General features: G+C 42.8%; 1 protein-coding gene across 1 annotated transcript; it reads right to left on the bottom strand.

Moving 5' to 3' along the window:
• Positions 1–4,140: 4,140 nt before the first annotated feature.
• Positions 4,141–18,388, bottom strand: trmt44 (tRNA methyltransferase 44 homolog). Its single transcript, XM_055900584.1, has 11 exons — positions 17,949–18,388; positions 17,685–17,802; positions 17,344–17,563; positions 17,127–17,195; positions 16,907–17,014; positions 16,363–16,434; positions 13,368–13,474; positions 12,697–12,880; positions 12,259–12,607; positions 7,533–7,649; positions 4,141–6,940 (listed from the first exon to the last, which is right to left on the bottom strand). The coding sequence occupies exons 1-11, from the start codon at positions 18,283–18,285 to the stop codon at positions 6,690–6,692; spliced, it is 1,932 nt and encodes a 643-aa protein (XP_055756559.1). The 5' UTR covers positions 18,286–18,388; the 3' UTR covers positions 4,141–6,689.
• Positions 18,389–22,000: the final 3,612 nt, after the last annotated feature.

A 22,000-nucleotide genomic window follows, 5' to 3' on the forward strand; every position in this document is an offset into this window, starting at 1 on the left:
CTAATTGTGTTTTTCAGTCCAGCTCTAACGTTTCCTCATAATGCAACATTCATGCATCTGGGTATTCCCTAGATATCCCTACTTCCTCCTCCTTGATATCCGAGCAGTGTTCCTGGTGCTGGTGTTTCATTTGAGCAAACCATCTTGAGGTAGCCTGGGTTCCAGATCTGTTTGTGCTCTTTTTTTTTTCCTTTTTTTTTGGGGGGGGGGTGGATCAGCTTAATATTGCGGAAATAATGTTGCTTCCAATGTAATTGTCTGCATCATTTCCAATCCCCCATATTTTCTGGGGTAAATATATATATCCATTCACGTATGCATACATATACACATATATACATACACATACCTACATAGACATACATACTTTTTTTAAAGAGTATACCTTTATTATTATTCCCCGCAAACCCTACCACCGATCCCCCAATTGGAGTAAACTGATAAACATTTCTGTTTTTACCTTCAATTTATACATCTTATACACATTTTACAGACACAGTCTACTTTATAATAATTCTCTCTTGTTTGTTCTTAGTCCTTCCTCTATTTCTGTTGTCCATCCAGTTTGATTTCCACTTGTAACTGTGCTATTTCACAATAGCTCCGCACCTATACACATTTCACAGATCCCGTATGCCCTACATTGTTTATCTTGTTATTAGTCCCACCCTTCAGCTCCACTCAACCTTTCCCATCTATCTTCCAACATCATCCATTTCGGATTTTTATTTGCCATATATTTTTCAACTGTGCTGTGATGCTGTTTGTGCTCTTACCAACTCTATTGCTCATTGTCAAGCCAAACATGTTTGTCATGACAATTAGTGAAAATGAATTGGCCTGATAGAACAAACAAACCAGGCTAATCTTGAGGTGTAATTACTCACCAACATTAAAACATGGAGAAGAAGTGTGTCTGTACCATACTGTACCAATGACATGATGCAGTCACACTTGACACTTTCAATTCTATACATGGTATATTCTAAACATAGCATAGACACTGGAGCCTGAGGCAGAACTTTGTGATAACAAGAATTAACATAACATGGATTTGAATGGAGGAGTGTCACTCAGCATGACACCCTCTCTCTTTCGCTCTCTCTGTAGAGGTGGTAATCCCTCGGTTTCCAGTGGCAGATCGTCAGGTATCCGAGCAGATGAAAGGGCATGGGGGTCGTGGACAGCTCACACAACATCATCGCGTGGGAACAGGAGTGATAGAGGTGGGGACAGGGGAAAGGTGCACCAGAGATGACAGCTTTCATCCCTCTTATCGCTGTGTGTCAGAGATGTGTGGAGGAAAATAGGGGCAAATTAGAAAGTGGCAAGTAGTCCTTTGTGAGTCATAGGTTATAGTGAGTCTGAAATCCTAGAGCACCAAGAAAGCCCCCTATTATTACCTTTCCCTGTAATAGGGATTGTTGACCGAGTAGTGCCTGATTTGAAAATAGCAACCACAATGTCATCAAAGTTGTCATGAGAGTGGTTCATGTTCAAAATATTTTTCTTTTCTTTTGTGCCTGGTCTTTTTCATACTCTGTTAGACTGTTATATACATTGTCCAATCCTTGCTTGATTTTCCTGGTCTGGTGAGTTCCCAGGAATGTTTCCCGGAGCGGATTTTGTTTACATTGCTGACCAGAGTGACATCGGTTTTAAACACAGACTCCAAGATGGATGGGGGCTACACAGACTTCTCCCCGGAGTCGGAGTGTGTCTCATATTGAGTAACCTGTACGCTGAGCCACAAGTGACTGTTTTGGTTAATTGTTCTTGATTGGCTCGTGAAAAGAAACCACAAGGGCTATCTTGTTGCACACTATCTTGTGTTAAACCCTTAGAGTCTGAAGGAGAGTGTCTGGTGGTTTTGTCTGACCATGAAGAAAAGAGAAAAATCCCATTCAAATGAGATCAGTAAGTTGTCGTCCAGCTGTCTATGGTAATAAAATGGCATTGTAGGCTCAGTGACCGTTTACACATAATGCTGATGACTTTGCCTGTTTAGCTCGTTAGGGAATAATTATACATTTACTGGGAAATTAAAGAAACAGGCTTTGATATTACTGCACAATTACTAATTATCCCTTCAGGTTGTACATAGTCTGAGTCAAATTAATAAAAAACATTTGCATATATTTAACATATTGTAGGGCCATGTTCAAATTCTTTTTGTTTTTGGAAAGGGGCCTAGTAGACTCTGAACACCCTTCACGAAGACCCACAAGAGGCTGTGTTGTTCTCTGAACCTCCTACTCTATCTCTCGTGCATCTGTGTCACACAAAATGGATGTCCGTGTTTATTTCACTCTAATTCCTAATTAACTAATGACTCATTTACATTTTGTACTTTTATCTTGTTGCTTTGGATCTGACCCTGGATCTCCATTGTGGAGCTAGCCTATAAGCCAATTGAATTACTCATGTCACATTCGATATTTACAAGGTTTTGCTGCTGTAACATAAGATGTGGCTACTCTCGTTAGGGAGTGGTGGAAGAATGAATTCTATCATTATTTTCTTGAGAAAAAATCTGGAAATTGGAATCAGATAAGTGTTATGGAGGGAATTGATCGTTTTATAGTGATGACAGGCCAACTAAAGTCCTGTCAAGCAACTAAAATAAATATATATAAATATTTCATTGATCTTTTAACGATTGGATTTGTCTTTTCTAGAACTTTTTGAGGAAGGTTTATCTGTATGAGTGACAACACACACGCACAACGAAATCTGCCACTCACGAGCCAAACCCCAGTCATAAAAAAATTCCCCACAAAAACACAGCCGTAAATCTTGGGGTCTTTCTGGTGTGTGATGTTTACCGCTCAGTGAACCCACTCGGTGCCAATGACCTCAGTCTGACCACATGGGTTCGCTGTGCGTTCCACCCGCCTGTCCGGCCCAGCCAGGGAGTGAGCTCAGACCTTCTCCAGCTGGAGAGACTTCCTCCTCTACACACAGCACGCCCGCACGCACGCACAAATTATATACAGGGAACAGATACTGTACAAATGTGTATGTCTACGAGAAGACAATTATGTGGGGAGGAACAGTGAATCAGTGTATGGAGTTGGGTGAACTTTGAACTTGTCGCTGCATTGAGGAAAAGTTGTGTCTTAAATACCACATGATTTACTATGAACCCTTTTAAAAGATACTGCAGACAAGACCCTTTTCTTCCCTTTTGAGAGAACTTCGTAAACTGAACCCAAAGTTGAACTTTGTTTCTTGCTTGCTACCCACCAAATAAAAGTAATCAAACCCTACAACAGATGTTGACGCGGTTTGACAGTTTATGCCTCTGAACAAGAGACATTTTTGTGTGTCCACAACAGGGCTGGAATTGTTGCATTCAGCCCCATGGCAACACAATGAACAGTGTTTTCAGGGTGGTAAAACTAACAATCACCCAAATAAAAACTAGAAAGTCAGGGAACATCTAAAATGTAAAAAATGTCATGCCATGAGGCCCCTATTGATTTTTTTCGAATGTTTGAGTGACTCAAATACAGTAGCATAAGAACACGGCAAAAGCCATTGCAAAATGTGTAGAATTGCAGGAAATGTGCTTTAAAACGGCACATTTTCTCTCAGCCCATGACAAAATGTGTAAACTTGCAGGTAACTAGCTTTAAAACTATTACATTTTCTCTCCACCCCTTGGCAACGTGTACAATTGCAGGAAATTAGCTTTAAAACAGCAACATTTTGTCTGCAGCCAAGAGGATGGGCTCTAAAATGTTTGGCCGGAGAATGCGCCGTTGGCCCCGCCCACTACCACATCCCCCCCACACTACCTTTGCCACCGCTGCCGGAAAAAATCCTGACAAATATCACATAAGAGAAACAAGGTGAAAGTTGTTTGCTCTCTTTCTGCCAGAGAAAATAACCACTTTTCCCTGACCTACTTTTAGACCTCGGTACTCATTGTTTTCTCTTTCTCTCTACCTCTTTTTCTAATGCTATCATTCTCTCTAATTCTCTCTTCTCAGATGGAGAGAGTCTCTGGACTTCCTCAAAGCTGCGTGGCAAGACGTCACACACACACACGTGGTCTCTGGCCGAATACAGAGCGTTAATTCTTTGCTATTGTTGTGGTTGGCGATGGGGGTCAATGGGTCACAGAGAGAGCAAGAAGGGGGTGTATTTTTTTATTTGACCTTTATTTAACTAGGCAAGTCAGTTAAGAACAAATTCTTATTTTCAATGATGGCCTAGGAATAGTGAGTTAACTGCCTTGTTCAGGGGAAGAACGACAGACTTTGACCTTGTCAGCTCGGGGATTCGAGCTTGCAACCTTTCGGTTACTAGTCCAACGCTCTAAACACTAGACTACTTGCTGCCCCATGCGTGTGTCACTTCCTGGATAATTTCACGCTCATTGCCAGGTGAAATGTGGGGCAGCGGGTCGATTGGCTGTTTGGATCTTAGCAGACGTGGAAACGCAGGCAGGGCTCTTAAAGGTTTGATTTCTCCCAGGTGCAGGGAGGAAATGAGGAAGGGAGGGATGGATGGAGAAAGAGACACTATGGCTTAGTAGCTTGCTCAGGTCATTAAAGCACACTCGTCGGTGTAGAACTGTAAACAGTCATCGGTCTTGAGTGCTATAAGCTTTCACACATCCACCCCCAAGTCCAATACAATGTCCGTCATGTCTATTGGATTTAGGCCACGAAGCGTAATTCAGCATAACTCCCTCCCTCTGGCTTTCCAGGAAGTTAATTCTCCTGAGAGCTCCTTCACCTACAGGGAGAATGTCAGAGTCAAAGCTTTAACTGTCGATAGAGTTTCTCCATCTTCCTATGCTTAGCTAGAGTGCATCTTTATCAAAATACACAGCCATTGGCCTTCAGTATTGTTCACGTCGGTCCACGCGGCTCCAGAAAAACAGACCTTAGATCAGGCCCATTAGGGACAACCCATCCTATTCTTAAACTGAATCGTATATCTTCATTACTATTCAGACACAGCCAAAGGCCTCAGGCGGTTCGGGAACAGTCGGCCTGCTAACATAGAACAAACCTCAGAATGTTATGGATTCATCACCTTCAGACCAGGAAGAGTAAATAGGACAAAGCTCAGTTCTGTGTGCTATCGATACAATGGCAGGGAAAATAACACAGGGTGGGGGTGGGTTCACAGATATACTAACGTGTCCTCCCATAGGACGGTGTTGGAAAGTCAAGTAGATGCAAAGCCTCTTCACGCTCGTTGTCAGCTTGCAGCGCTGATGCATAATCTCTCACACCCAAAAACAACTTGTCATGGCAAACTGTTTTTTAAGCAAATAATACCTTAGGAATTGTGCTTCATTGTGATGCAGCCATAGGTACGAGGCGGTAGCCAAACCAAGGATAGCTAAAGTTAAAAAAGAGACTGGCCCTCTGGCTGACATACAAATAAACAAATGTGTTGTATGTTTTAGGACATAACTGACATACAGGTAGACGTCTATGGAGAGGGTGCACTGACAGCCCCCCCGAGACCCCTCTGCAGTAGACCCAGCTCCTGACCCTATGATGGTCTCTGAGCGGCCCTCTACTGCCTCTACGTGACCTTTGAGCCACAGGGTCACGATCCCAGGTGATAAAGGAACACAGGAGGGAAAACAGGGACACAGAGGGCAACACACGGGACACCCCATGAACACTATGCAACAAATAATTCATGGCCCTGACATTTACAGTTTTAAGCCAATATGTCCTTCCGTTTTGGACCTTAAAGCACCTCTGTGTATGTAGTTGAGTAATGAAGGTGTGGTAGTAAGAACAATATGACAGTATTTTTTATATTTGAGATGTTATATTTGAGATCTGCAAAGCAAATAGCAGAGTAGCTCCACTACTAAAAACTAAAATGTACTTATCTAACCAGATTTAGGTCTCAAAATTCCGATATGTGGAATTAATTACAAGCGCAAGTATGTATCTACAGTGGGGTCTGAAATTATTGACACCTGCTGATAAAGATGAGCAATAATGACTGTGGAAAATAAATAATTAAAATACTGAGCTGTATTTTATCCTAAAAAAATGGGAAATTATATTATTTTATACTAATACAATTGCTCAGAGAAAAAAGGTAGGGGTCAAAATTGAAACCCCCAAAAGATTCTGATCAATAAAGTAGTCAAATGTTTAGTTTTTGGTCCCATATTTGATTCTTATTTACAATAAAAGTGACTCCAAAATGACACAATACATTAATTAACATTCATTTCTATTGGCCACAAAATAATCTGAAACACAACCAAAACTAACTGTAAACGCATTCCAACACGTTTGTAGAGTCACAAGCTTGATGTAGTCATTGCGTGCTAGGATTATGGGACCAAATACTAAACTTTTGCCTACTTTATTTATAAGAATCTTTAGAGATGTCAATCATTTCAACCCCTACCTTTTGAGAAAATAAAGTATTACTGTTAAACAAAATCGCTTTCCTCATTTTTTTCACTTACAATATAGCTGGGTATTTTAATTATCCTTATTAAGGGTGTCAATAATTTTGGACCGCACTGTATGTATGTATGTATGTATGTATGTATGTATGTATGACTGATAGTCACAGCTATTCTTGTAGCATCATATCACAGCATCAACTCCACATCTAAAAATAAAAATACAAAAAAAAATAGTACAATTGAAATAAAACATTGCAATAATGGTCCAAACTGAATTGAGCATTCAGTTGGAGTACTTCATTTTCTTGAGTGGTCTGGTGGAAGGTCGGAGATCGTCTGGGCCATGGGCGAAGGCACACTCCTCGGCCTGCAGTGGGCATCCGTGAGGGTGGTGGACGTGGAACCAGCAGGCCCGGGTCTTCAGGGCACCAGAGATTAGGTGCTTCCGCTTAGAAACATCTCTGGTACCCTGCAGCCCTCTAGGCCTCTGGGCCTGTACCCGCCAGTCCCGGATATGGACCATACCACCTTCCACTGAGGGAGAGAAGAGTTGAGAGGGGGGAATTTAGTAAAAAACGTTTTTCTTGCACTGACTAGGTATTTTCCAGGCCTGTAATCAGGTTAAAGAAGCAAGCCTTAAGAGAGATTGCAAAATGCAAATTCCTTCATGCTGAGTGCAAATTCCTTCAAGCTGAGAATGGGAATGATTCCATCGACTTTTCCAAGCATTTCATATCTGTATGTAGCATTCCAATAAGCCCTGGATTGCTTCAGTATGATTAATGTATGCAGACCCAGAGCCAATGATATACAGTTCAGCAAACTTAATAGCCATCATGTTAGCACCAAAAGTTCCAAAATAATCAACCTTATAGTGAGCATGCAAATAAGAACGCTATTTTCATGTGATGTTTGGTGCCAAAATAGACACAGCAGATCTCCACATAGTATCTACTGTATATACATCTATGGCAGCATCCCAAACATCCCTACCCTTACCCTTTGGGCCCTGGTCCAAAAGTAGAGCACTATATAGGGAATAGGTGCCATCGCTCTGGTTAGACACATTTGGGGCTCAATCTTCTTTGAGAGGAGTGTGTGGATGCGGAGTTTGTACTGCACGTACCTCTGAAGACCTGGTGGTTGTTCTTGAGCAGGGTCTGCAGACCGCCACATTCTTTCTTCAGGACCTGCAGAGTCTCCTGCTCCAACAACTCAGCCACCTCTCTCACGGACAGCCTTCCTGGAGAGGAGAGAGCCAAGAGTGCAATTTGGAATGAAAAAGGAGAAGAGGAGGGTGGTTAAGGGTTCAATAATGGAGGACTAGGACAAAAGGGATGAGAAAGCCATAGGAGGTGAAAGTGTTGTGATGAACATGACATTGGCGTTGTAAGAAAAGGACTTGGGTGGGTAGGAGTGACTTTTGGGATGAAACCAAGGTGGTTTCCAAATGGCACCCTATTCTGTTAATAGTGCACTGCTAAAAATCAGTACACTACAAAAGGAATAGGGTCCCATTTGGAAAGCAGACCGAGACAAGGGAGTTGTGATAAATTAGAACCTCAGAAAATAACTTATTCTCTCAGACAGTTTGTCTAAGGTGTCAGACCGTCAGAGCTGTGAAGTCAATTAAAATCATAATAACAGAGGACATTTTTGCCAGCACAGTTCCCAGCGGCCATTTTAAAATAAATCCTGAGACATTGTTGTCTGTTATTTCCCACCACCACCATTTCCCCACTGAGGGAGATATTAAAATGAACCCATTCCCCATGGGTCTTAGATAATGCATATACATGGCCAAAAAGTCTACGTGTTTCCACAATATTTGTAATCCGAGATATAAATTCACATTTTAGCTTGCAGCAGAGCAGCTAGCCAATCTTTAAGTTCCATTTCATGGAAATGAAGGTATTTCTGTCTTTGCTTTCCCCTTCTCCATGGATAATTCAATCTGTGTTGACCTTTGGTTGATATAAATGACAATCTTCTCTCTTTGGCATACGGGACTGCACTTCTACCTTTGGTTCCCTTCCCTCATGCTCCTTGTTATTTTATTTTTGCTACATCATATTATATCAGAACGAGTTGTCGTGGCACCCATTGTAATTTTTCTGCTGTGGCAAAGCCTTACTAACAAATTACAGCGCAATACTTGCCAATCAAGACCCCTCCACTCTTGATTATCAACTTCAAAACAGTTCTGTTGGTTTTGTATACAAAGACATTATACATAAACTACTTAGATTACATAGAGATCATTGTTTTAGTACTGTACCACATTACGTAACAATTCAAGACACTCGAGTTTTGTTTGCAGCTAGGAATAGTATTCCAACGTATGTGTGAACAGAGGGCAGCAAAGAGCAGTCAGAGCAGAGACGCCAGGGGGCCCAGGGCCTTAATATAAGATTAATACTACGTTTACAGCTGCCCTTAAGAGACTAGAGCCTACAATGCTAATAGAGATTAATGGGATAAGTGGGGCTATTGACAATGTGGATTCAGTTTGGACATGGACTGGCCTCCCAAACCGTTATTAATGGATTGTCCATAGATAGTGTGTTTGTGTAATGCTGTGGGCTTAAAAGGTACAGTCAGCAAGGTGACATCGTATTACTGAGTGTATTAAATGGCTCATAGCTAGAAGCTCAGCTAACATAACATTGATTGCGGGTTAGCAAGTATTTATTTAGTGATATTGTATAAGTGGAAAGAGAAATGCTGCATTTAATCCTGTATGCTACAATAGTGAATACTTAAAGTGGAACCCACAGCGTTTTAGCAACATGAAATCTTTGCAAAATCTTTTCAAATACACCCACTGGAGGAATTAAACCTTAAAAAAAAAAAAAAATTCTGACAAGCGAGCAGTTAGATATGGTCATTTTCACGTAAATTCATAGAATATTAGGGCATTTGTGAAAATTCTATTGCAATATAGAGTGGGAAAGCGGCCGTGCGTTTGTCCAATTAATAGGCACTGTAGTAAATATAACCTTAAAAAAACATCTTACTTGTCCAGACCGGAGTCTACGCAGCCTGGTGCACCATAGTCAATCAGAGCTACACACTGGCCTGCCATCATTCACTTTGAACTGAACTGTGTTTACAGGCAGTAGCAACAGCGTGACTTTAGATAATTTAAACACATTCGCCAAAGGCCATAAAATACACCTGAATGGATTTCTACAAATATTTAAATACCAAGCGAGTCCTCTTACATTTAGGAACTTCACAATCCTATTGATCAAACAGCCTACCCTTTTCATGGTTCTCTCTCCCTCAGTTGCTTATGCACATTAACAAGACCAACAACTAATGCTAGCCAGTGCGAGATGAGCTAAAATCTAACGAGGGAACATTAGATAAACCCTCTAACTTTTTCAGTTAGTTGGCCGTCAAAATTGAACTGATAAACGATAGGGAATAGTAACCTGCTCGTCCTTCTGCAGCTTGCCCCAACCCACATTTTGACAACTGATTAGGAACTTGCCTGCCAGCCCGCACAATTTGATTGATGCTAAATACATTTGATTGACAACGAAGATATATACCAACTGTAGATACGTCGTTCAATTTCAGCGTAGTTAGCTAACAAAGCAATTCACATGTCTTACTAGCTAACCAAATGACACCTGAATCTTTAGCTGTAGCCACCTAAAAACATTATGGGGGAAAAGTTGGTCACTCAGCCACTCCTCCCAGCAGCTAGCTAGCTAACATTAGGCTCCGTGTTTTTAGCTGCTAAATAAATAGCTAGCTACATAAATAGAAACGAGAGCACAGGGGTGTCAAACTCAATCAGCTCACGGGCCATATTGTAAAAAAAAATACAAAATCAGCAGCCGATTATTTTATTTGAAAAAACATGGGCCTTTATAATGTCCACTTGTGTACATAGGATGATATATGTAAGCAATAAGGTTCGAGTGGGTGTGATATACGGCCAATATAACACGTCTAAGGGCTGTGCTTATTCATGGCGCAACGCGGAGTGCCTGGCTACAGCCCTCAGCTGTGGTATATTGGCAATATACCACAAACACCCAAGGTGCCTTATTGCTATTATAAACTGGTTACCAACGTAATTAGAGCAGTAAAAATAAATGTTTTGTCATACATGTGGTATATGGTCTGTTATAAACTGGGTGGTTCGAGCCCTGAATGCTGATTGGCTGAAAGCCGTGGTATATCAGACCGTATACCATGGGTATGACAAAATACTTATTTTCACTGCTCTAATTACGTTGGTAAGCAGTTTATAATAGCAGTAAGGCACCTCGGGGGTTTGTGATATATGGCCAATATACCACAACTAAGGGTTGTATCCAGGCACTCCCCGTTGAGCTGTGCATAAGAACAGCCCTTAGACGTGTTATGTTGGCCATATACCACACCCCCTCGGCCAAAAGAGATAAATAACATTTGTCCAGCCTTTGCTTGCATATGTGCATAATATGTTGAAGTTGAATTCACCGATGCGAGCACATCAGGCTATAATTAGTAGATGACTCAACTGTTGACTCATTTATATTCGCTTCTGTGTCCTATTCGGCCCGCAGGCCTTATGTTTGACACATGTGCGCTAACCTATTAGCCACGTTACGACTGACTTGTGATCATTGCCCTTTCTAGTTGAATTGTTTTGACATTTCCAGCCTTAGTTTGTCTTCCATTTTTGTTCAAAATATTGAGTCATGGAAACTGAAACAGCGCATCCCAAATGGGTGGAGGCAGCAAACAACGTACCAGGCCAGCTGTGATTTACAACCTGATACCAATATATTTGGGACTACCAAGAAATGTATTGGTGAATTATATTAATCATGCATTGAACTGCATACATTGATTATGTCAACAATGTCTTATTGTCTGTCATGGAATTTTGAGTCAAATGGTTTTGAAGCATAAACTGGGAATATGATATTTGTTACTGATATTATGATTGTCTGTTTGTTTAATATTTGCAAAGTAGTTAAAACGCTGTCAGTTCCACTTTAATAGTAGCACTTTGCTTTGCCATCTAAAATGGCACATTGAAACTCGGGAGCTAGCCACTGTCCATGCAAGCTGCCCCGGCTTAACCCCCGCTAGCCCTCCCTCTTTTCAGAGCAGCGCCATAAAGTAACCGGTAGAAATACCTCAACACAAATACAGACTCATGCATAAAAGATGGGCCAGAGTGCATTATTCATTCAGTCATCTCCATCCTGGATTACAGGCTCTGTCTCTTCCCCTCTTTTTCTCTCCCTCCCTTTTTCATTCCCTCCCTTTTTCTCTCTGACTAAGACTTCATCTTCTTATCTCATCCATCGTACAGGGGGAGTGTGTGTGTGTGTGTGTGTGTGTGTGTGTGTGTGAAGGATGAGGGGAAAGTCCAGAAAAGGTTGATAAAAGAGAGATGGGGGCAGTGTGTGAATGTGGTGCCGAATGGCGGAGGATGAAACGCTGACAGGGTTCAAAGCAGGGTTGTGCTGCGCCACCAGGGGCTTTCCTATTGGTGCTGAGAGGGAGCGATAGACAGGAAGAGGTAGAGATACAGAAAGAGGTGGGGTGGGTTAAGGGCATGATGGCCCACCAACATTGAGTTCCTGCACACACCCGATCATCCCGAATTTCACTGAATCAACAATACACCATGTAGTACACAGTACACAAATCCAATACACTCCATAATAGTAATAAATCCAAGATCAGATATGTACTTCATGTTCTGTTTTCCTAAACCTGTTATGACCTCAATTACAGCTCATGTAAATGCAGACTGAGTGAGACTTTATTGTATTTTGAGGGAGAGATTACCTTGTGATTTGATTGACAGTTTAGCTATTAAAGGCCCATTCTCTTACCTCCCGTGTTCCAGCTGCCGGGGACATCCCCACCTTCGTCCTTGGTCAACCCCAGCAGAGAGGTGGCCACACGTAGGACTATACCATCTACAAAGTCCCGGGGAAGGGCGGCACAGTTCCGCACTGTCTCGATCCTCTCTCGGGGCTGGAATCCAGCTCCCCAGTTGGTGCCGTGGATCCTGTCAGTCTCTGAGTGGTCGTGGTGGTGCTCGGCTTCACCCTCGGCGTTTGACTCTCGAACTGTGACCCCGGAGCAGGTCTGACGACCCTGTATATACTTGTCTCTACACTCCTCTGCCTGCGGCTCATCCGACAGCTGGTAGCTCCTCGACTTTCCTACCAGACACACCTGTAAAGCAAGGGGTTAGATTAAAACAACATGAGTGGTTTGCATTAACATGTTAGCGTGTACAAGTATCATTGTTAGCATTAGCATACCCGCTTTGTGGAGGGGATTCTCAGGCAGTCCTCCTCTGTGTTGAACCCACAGGCTGTGCTGACCTCAGAGATGAAGTCAATGTATTCCTTATACTGGGACTTCTTACAGTGTCTCCGCTGGTACTTCCCATAGAAGTCAAAGAAGCAGCACGGCAGGACAAAATACCGGCAGGAGAAAGATGACCTAAAGTGGGAGGAAAGTGACCGAAATTACACATCAAAACCACGTGGTTTGGTCACAGTTATCAATGTACTTTATAATTGTCTATTCATCCTTAATTCATCCAGGTGAGTTTAAATGAGATATGATGGAACCTCTTTTTTAAGGGAGCCCTAACCACAGATAGCAGGCAGCATAGAGGTGAGAAAATACCACAAGTACAACGGATGTAAGTACAACTGACTCAATGTGAGGTGAGAAAAATATGAGATTAAGGCAGGAGATGAGGACAATTTCAAATCTATGGAGGTTGGTGGAGCATTCAAACCAGAACAGGAGAGTCAATGCAAAGTTAGAGCCAAGCTCAACATTGCCACCAGGTGGCTGCCGCATCAGACACGACACTTCACCCACCTCCATTCCCAACTCATGAAAAAAACATGATTTCAAATTCAAGAGATCAGTTGCCACTTGAGGCGGCTAAGCCAAATTGTTTCTGCTGATGACTTGCCTGGCCGCTATAACGGGGATCCACGGTGTGAGCTCGTCCGAGTGGTTTCCAATCAGCCAGTCTGTGCCCGGGAATAAGAAGCCATCACTGGGAGTGATTGCCGTTTCCTGGAATAGAAAAAAAGGCCCCCGACCAAAAGCACAACAGGCTTCTTTAGATCAGAGAGAAGCACCGCCGACAGTAATTAGATTTTTTTTCATTAATCATTTTTGAATTACAAATGGCTTATGACACCCCCAGCCGCTTTCTGTCGCGAAATAACAACTCTGTTACCAACTTTTAATATTGAAGGAGGATAATGTTTCATGTGATTGTTATCTCAGCTCATTTAGTGTCTGAGTGGGTATGAAGAAGGGTGGTCTGAAATACAAAGTCGAATGAGGTTACAAATTCAGAAAAATACTTTTCAAAGCAACATTTTGTGCCTCTTGCCATGTATGGACTAGAGAAATAACTGTTTTTATACTTTAAAAAAAACAAAACAATAAAAGTAAATAAGTGATTTCAGGCAAAAACTAAGGAACAAATAAGGAAACTAGTTGAAAGGAAAACACAAAAAATGACAACAAGGAAAACCCCTTTCGGTGTTGGAGGCCACTTCCATGTTCTATACACCCATCATATCCCATCACCGACAATAAGGATACCAGAAAGAACCCTGAGCCGTTAGCTAAAAGTACATTGTGTCCCTATGGGAACAACTACCTCGCCTAGCTACTTCCTGCCTGGTCTACACACAGTGAATAATAGATGCAAGGGAACATTCAGCAGCTTGTCTTCTGATGAAACATTGAAGCCGTGCGGCAACGGGAAAGTACAGCACAGCAGAGCGTGTCTAACAACGTGTGGGGTTCCCCGCAACCCCATGTGCAAATCAATGTGTATCTATTGTGGTTTAGACTATATGTGATTGTCATTTTACTTCATTTGAAAAGGTGAACGAAATAGTTCATTATAATACCTACATATCTTGTGAATTAATCTGGTATTCATAAATATTTCAAATACTGCGGTAGTTTTATTTGCTTTCAAAAAATGGGAACACAAAATATCCACAAAGCCCTCAAAATTAAGTTGATATGAGTTGCTATGAACCCTTTCCACTAAGAGTCCCTGTAAACGGGTTGAAAATGGTAGATTGTCATTGATTGGAATGCAGTGGATGTACATTAAGTGCAGTAAGTATTCAGACCCTTTACTCAGTACTTTGTTGAAGCACCTTTGGCAGCGATTACAGCATAGAGTCTTCTTGGGTATGACGCTACAAGCTTGGCACACCTGTATTTGGGGAGTTTCTCCCGTTCATCTCTGTAGATCCTCTCAAGCTCTGTCAAGTTGGATGGGGAGCGTCTCTGCACAGCTATTTGCAGGTCTCTCCAGATATGTTCGATAGGGTTCAAGTCCGGGCTCTGGCTGGGCCACTCAAGGAAATTCAGAGACTTGTCCCGAAGCCACTCCTGCATTGTCTTGGCCGTGTGCTTAGGGTCGTTGTCCTGTTGGAAGGTGAACCTTCGCCCCAGTCTGAGGTCCTGAGCGCTCTGGAGCAGGTTTTCATCAAGGATCTCTCTGTACTTTACTCTGTTCATCTTTGCCTCGATCACAGTCCCTGCCTCTGAAAAACATCCCTACAGCATGATGCTGCCACCACCATGAGAGATGGTTGTCCTTCTGGAAGGTTCTCCCATCTCCACAGATGAACTCTAGAGCTCTGTCAGAGTGACCTTTGGGTTCTTTGTCACCTCCCTGACCAAGGCCCTTCTCCCCCGATTGTTCAGTCTGGCTGGGAGGCCTGCTCTATGATGAGTCTTGGTGGTTCTAAACTTCTTCCATTTAAGAATGATGGAGGCCATTGTGTTCTTGGGGACCTTCAACGCTGTAGATATTTTTTAGTGCCTCGACACAATCCTGTCTCGGAGCTCTACGGACAATTCCTTTGACCTCATGGCTTGGTTTTTGCTCTGACATGCACTGTCAACTGTGGGACCTCATATAGACAGGTGTGTGCCTTTCCAAAAGCCAAGGGGCTTGAGTACTTTCTGAAGGCACTGTATCTACCTCTATCACTCCAGTATCCCTGCACATTGTAAATATGGTATTGGAACTGACCCTGTATACAGCTTCTTACTTTCTTGTGTTCTTCTTGTTTCTATTTCTCCTGTGTTTTTGTTCTAACTTATATAATTTTTGTACTACATTGACATTGATTACTGCATTGTTGGGTTTGGAGCTTGCAAGAAAGGCATTTCACTGTACTTGTGCATGTGACATTAAAACAAGGATGACATGTGTTATTCCCTGGGTTGTCCTGAACAGAATGAGCCTGTTTGTCATATTATTAAGAAAATTTGCCGCAGAGCACGGACTTGAATGGACTCATGACTCACCAAAATAACAATGTTTGTCTCAAGTACCTTTTGAAACCCAAACATTGTACTTTGTATTTTATAACTTAGCTAGCCATGTTGGCAAAAGAATAAGCGTTCAAATAATGCCCATCTGACGCACATTGCGATTTATAATGGAACGTTTTTTGGATTACGTAAAACAACAACAGTAATTGTGTGATGGTGGGGACGCAAGGCTGTGTTCCAAACAAAAAACGACATGTGTGCTTGCCTCAGTTCCATAATGGCAAAGCAAGGAGAGCAAAAAAAACGACCATATAGTTGAAAGCTCTTTCCTCGAGTCACAAAAGGTAATTGAGATTCATTAGGAACTGTGCACAGTTTGGAGGTGTGTGGTCACTTAGAGACACATGTTAGACCTGTCACTCAAACCCTTGTAATCGTTTTTTCTTGCACCTAAAATGTATAGGAATATTCTTATTATGTTACTGAATGTATCCAGAGTATTGTCCAGTGTAATGTTTGGATTCAGTCTTGTGTCAGGTGAACTGTTGTTCTTGTGCAGTATATACACCCCTAAATCAAGTAGTTGAACTAGGCTGAAAAAACCCCACTATCCTAAAACAGAGTTCCACATAGCCCATCCTCACCTCTAGATGTGTTTGGGGACCGTACATATCCCAGATCTTCCTTTTCCTCACGTCAATGCCCTTTCCAGGGTGCTGAAACACAAGTAGGCATGACGGTCAGTCCTTAATCACTTCATCAAATGAACGGTGGGTATAGTAACACACTTTCCACCTACCCCGTGTGTAATTTCAATTACGGATATCCAGCGTTTTGATTGGACGTTAAATCACCACTGATTAAATGGAACATTGGCCTGGAATTGGCACAGATTAAGTCTGCGTCCCAAATGGGACCCTATTCCATATATGGTGTACTATGGGCCCTGTTCAAAAGTAGTGCACTATATAGGGAATAAAGTGCTACTTACGACTCGACGGCTACCCTGTCATTGATTAAGCATCCAGTGGACATTTGTAAATTAAAGGAGATCTGCTGGAGAGGTCAGTTTTCCACATGGAGTATTTCAGCCCGTAATCCTGGTGTTACTATTCAGTACCAGGGCATATCAGGTTATATTATGTAACTGTGTTCTGGTGAACCTAGTGTAGTGTTTATCACACATACCCCTTCATTGCTTAGAATGTGAACCAGGAGACCATTTCCACAACCAAGATCCACAAAGGACTGTTTGACGGTCAGACCCTTCACTGCTCGCTCCTCGCCCCATAGGACCTGTGCATTAATAGACAATGGTGTTATTGTCATTAGAGTTGGCATTTTACTCATATTAGCATTCCGTCAAATACATTGTTGTAGTTACTGTCCATGTATAGAGGAGACCTACCAAAAGATAGGTAGCGATGGCAACATCTTCAAAGACAAACTTCTCTGGATCCGTCACTTCAGGCCATACCTACGCAAAGACAAATATATTAATGCGTCCAGGAACTGTTGTGACAAATCTATACCGTAAAAGACAAGACCTTGACCATGAACTATTAACCATACACTGGCCATGCATTGACCATACCTTGACCATATTAATCATACATTGACCATACCTTGACCATCTCCTTGTACTTGTCTTTCAGCTGTTGGTACATGATGCTGTACTTCTCTACAGGCAGGAGAGACAGCGTGCTCTTGAACTCACTGGTCTTACTCTCCGTGGCCCAGCGCACCAGTTTGGGCAGGAGCTCCCCACCAAGCCAGGGCAGTTTGGGGTAGGCCACCCCGTCACTGAACCAGTCATCAGGCCGCATGAGATGTAACTCTAGTGTCCTGGAGATTAGATTTACAGAGCAAATCAATGCAGACACTATCCAATGCGTCCATGCTTTACTGGATCAACGGAAGGATGGGTGAAGAAGCAGACACTGAGGTTAAACATGGAAACACTCACCATTCATCACTCTTCTCAGCCAGGAGATGTATCTGATAGATGTTGTTCTTCCGTAAAGAGGCAGTCCCTTCCTCACTCTCTTCAACTGGTAAGAAGCTTACTCTTTGAGTGTTAAAGTCTGAAAATGTTGAGTAAAAAATAACACACAGGACACTTTCACACATCAGACTGTATTCAAATACCTGTGTTGCGTACATGTTGTAAAGTCAGCCAGAACTCAATGATAAGCAGCTTAAACATCAGCTGAATGTCATTAACGCTTACCTTTGAGTATAATATCTTTATGTACAGTCGTGCCATAACAGTTTACTTTAGGAATGAATGTCCTCACACAAAAAGACCACAGTCTCTCCTTGTCATGTTCGAGTTCAACGCCACTATTCAAGAAAGTAAGAACATCCTTGGACTCTGAAGTATCACTTCCATGAGTTAGCAGAATGTTTAAAAGTTCTTCAAAGCCAACATTCTTACTCTGTGTCTCTTTGACTCCACAAAGACGTTTGTTCACAACGTGTGGTTTCTTTATCCAAACATCAATGGCAGACCAAAATCCTCCCGTATTAGATTTGTCTGTAAATGTTATCGCAAAGAGTTTCGGCATAGTTTAGAAAATAGTAACTTGCATGCCACAACAGCATAACAAAATGCAAACGTGTGTTTACCAAAATTACTTCCGGGAACTTTTACGTTCAATGGATTTTGTCGCTCGTTGATGACACCATGATGGCGCGCATGAAAGAAAATATGGTTGTTCGAAAAAGAGGCAGCAGAGGGTGGTGTTGTATATTTAATCCCAACATATTGAACGACACTGTACTGGTTCTTATTATTATATATATTTTTTTATCAAATCATGGTTCTGCTGTCCAGCACCATTCAATTGGACATACACTACATGGCCATAAGTATGTGGACACCCCCTAAATGTGTGTATTCGGCTATTTCAGTCACACCCGTTGCTGACAGGTGTATAAAATCGAGCACACCGCCATGCAATCTCCATAGACAAACATTGTCAGTAGAATGGCCCATAGCGAATAGCTCAGTGACTTTCAACGTGGCACCGTCATAGAATGCCACCTTTCCAACAAGTAATTTTGTCAAATTTCTGCCCAGCAGAACTGCCCCGGTCAACTGTAAATGCTGTTATTGTGAAGTGGAAACGTCTAGGAGCAACAATGGCTCAGCTGCAAAGTGGTAGGCCACACAGGCTCACAGAACGGGACCGGTGAGTGCCGAAGCGCGTAGCACGTACAAATCGTCTGTCCTCGGTTGCAACACTCATTACCGCGTTACAAACGCCCTCTGGAAGCAACGTCAGCACAAGAACTGTTCGTTGGGAGCTTCATGAAATGGGTTTCCATGGCCAAGCAGCCACACACAAGCCTAAGATCACCACACGCAATGTCAAGCATTGGCTGGAGTGGTGTAAAGCTCTGGAGCAGTGGACACGGGTTGTCTTTAGTGATTAATCACGCTTCACCATCTGGCAGTCCGACAGATGAATCTGGGTTTGGCGGATGCCAGAAGAATGCTGCAATGCATAGTGCCAACTGCAAAGTTAGGTGGAGGAGGAATAATATTCTGGGGCTGTTTTTCATGGTTCGGGCTAGGCCCCTTAGTTCCAGTGAAGAGAAATCTTAACGCTACAGCATAGAATGACATTCTAGACGTTTCCGTGCTTCCAACTTTGTGGCAACAGTTTGGGGAAGGCCCTTTCCTGTTTCAGCATGCAATGCCTCCGTTCAAAGCAAGGTCCATACAGAAATGGTTTGTCGAGATTGGTGTGGAAGAACTTGACTGGCCTGCACAGAGCCTTGACCTCAACCCCATCGGACATCTTTGGGATGAATTGGATCGCCAGCTGCAAGCCAGGCCTAATCGCCCAACATCAGTGCCCAACCTCACTAATGCTCTTGTCGCTGAATGGAAGCAAGTCCCTGCAGCAATAATCCAACAGCTAGTGGAAAGCCTTCCCAGAAGAGTGGAGGCTGTTATAGCAGCAAAAGGAGAACTAACTCCATATTAATGCCCTTGATTTTGCAATGAGATGTTTGACGAGCAGGTTTCCACATACTTTTGGCCATGTAGTGTGCTTTGGAAAAGATGTGAAATCAGAATGCAAAAAAAACAACACAAGTGTGCTCTCACACCAATGACTAATCTGGGTTATAACCTTTTTCTATTTTGCCTAGGCCTATGCTTAATTATGGGCAAAGGGTTCAGCACACGTCATTGCTTTCTGTATCAGAATGTAGGCTGGCACTCTTTGAAGTCTTGTAGATCATAGTTTTTTGTTTATAAAGCCCTCTTGCATAAACTTCCACAGATGTACCAGCTACCGGAAGCTGGTCTAAGAGCATTAGGGATGGCTAACTCTGGAGATCCCATCGATCTCCACTGATTTAGGTAAATGCCTCCTATGGCAGAAGGCTGATAGAGGACCCTTTTACTGAAAAATGTGTTTGTTTTATATGATTGTGTTTTACATTTTGTGTATTGATATGTATTGATGTGTATGTTTGATACAGGACTCATTTGTGAAAGAGACCATGGTCTCAGCAGGACTACCTGTCAAAATAAAGGTTGGTTTTATGCGTTGACTGAACAGAGCCTGATAATTACACGTTTTTTTTAAACTCTTGGCTGGACTGTCTCGGTCTCACTTCCACATACTCATCCTCTAGATTCATAAACAAAATATCCCATCGCAACTTGGTACACTATTATTGGGTCATTATCTTTCTCAATCCACTTGGTGAATTAATAGTAAATTAGTAATGCATTACTCCTACAAAAGCAATTACTCAAAATCTGATATTGCAATTATTTATTTTCACCATAACAATTCATTTTAAATTACAAAATATCCTAAGCTTACAAGAAATCCTGCTATGCCCTGCGACGAACCATCAAACAGGCAAGCGTCAATACAGGGCTAAGATTGAATCGTACTACACCGGCTCCGACGCTCGTCTTATGTGGCAGGGCTTGCAAACTATTACAGACTACAAAGGGAAGCACAGCCGCGAGCTGCCCAGTGACACGAGCCTACCAGACGAGCTAAACCACTTCTATGCTCGCTTTGAGGCAAGCAACACTGAGGCATGTAGGAGAGCATCAGCTGTTCTGGATGCTCCCCGTAGCCGACGTGAGTAAGACCTTTAAACAGGTCAACATACACAAGGCTGCGGGACCAGACGGATTACCAGGCCGTGTGCTCCGGGCATGTGCTGACCAACTGGCAGGTGTCTTCATTGATATTTTCAACGTCCCTGATTGAGTATGTAAAACCAACATGCCCAAGAACACAACGGAAACCTGCCTAAATGACTACAGGCCCGTAGCACTCACGTCCGTAGCCATGAAGTGCTTTGAAAGGTTGGTAATGGCTCACATCAACACCATTGTGATCCTCAACACTGGAGCTCCCCGAGGGTGCGTGCTCAGTCCCCTCCTGTACTCCCTGTTCACCCACGATTGCATGGCCAGGCACGACTCCAACACCATCATTAAGTTTGCAGACGACACAACAGTGGTAGGCCTGATCACTGACAACGATGAGACAGCCTATAGGGAGGAGAAGACCTGGCCGGGTGGTGCCAGAATAACAACCTATCCCTCAACATAACCAAGACTAAGGAGATGATTGTGGACTACAGGAAAAGGAGGATCGAGCACGCTCCCATTCTCATCGACTGGGCTGTAGTGGAGCAGGTTGAGAGCTTCAAGTTCCTTGGTGTCCACATCAACAACAAACTAGAATGGTCCAAACACACCAAGACAGTCATGAAGAGGGCACGACATAGCCTATTCCCCCCTCAGGAAACGAAAAAGATTTGTCATGGGTCCTTTGATCCTCAAAAGGTTCTACAGCTGCAACATCGAGAGCATCCTGACTGGTTGCATCACTGCCTGTTACGGCAATTGCTCGTCCTCTGACCGCAAGAGGGTAGTGCATACGGCCCAGTACATCACTGGGGCTAAGCTGCCTGCCATTCAGGACCTCTACACACTATTTGCATTGTGTGCCCCCCCCAACCCCTATTTTTTACGCTCTGTTTATCAGATATGCATAGTCACTTAAACTATACATTCATGTACATACTACCTCAATTGGGTCGACCAACCAGTGCTCCCGCACATTGGCTAACCGGGCTATCTGAATTGTGTCCCGCCACCCGCCACACACCACCCGCCAACCCCTCTTTTACGCTACTGCTACTCTCTGTTCATCATATGTGCAGAGTCACTTTAACCATATCTACATGTACATACTACCTCAATCAGCCTGACTAACCGGTGTCTGTATGTAG

This window comes from Salvelinus fontinalis, chromosome 36 (genome assembly GCF_029448725.1).
Source record: "Salvelinus fontinalis isolate EN_2023a chromosome 36, ASM2944872v1, whole genome shotgun sequence".
In the NCBI taxonomy this organism is placed as follows: domain Eukaryota; kingdom Metazoa; phylum Chordata; class Actinopteri; order Salmoniformes; family Salmonidae; genus Salvelinus; species Salvelinus fontinalis.

Bases quoted from the DNA above. Each gene is read 5' to 3' on its own strand.
- trmt44 (XM_055900584.1), bottom strand. From the start codon at position 18,285: ATGCCGAAACTCTTTGCGATAACATTTACAGACAAATCTAATACGGGA. The intron at 17,015-17,126 runs GTAGGTCTCCTC...ATTAATGCACAG, and splicing joins CCATCGCTACCTATCTTTTG to GTCCTATGGGGCGAGGAGCG. The intron at 12,608-12,696 runs GTATGCTAATGC...CTTGCTTTACAG, and splicing joins GAATCCCCTCCACAAAGCGG to GTGTGTCTGGTAGGAAAGTC.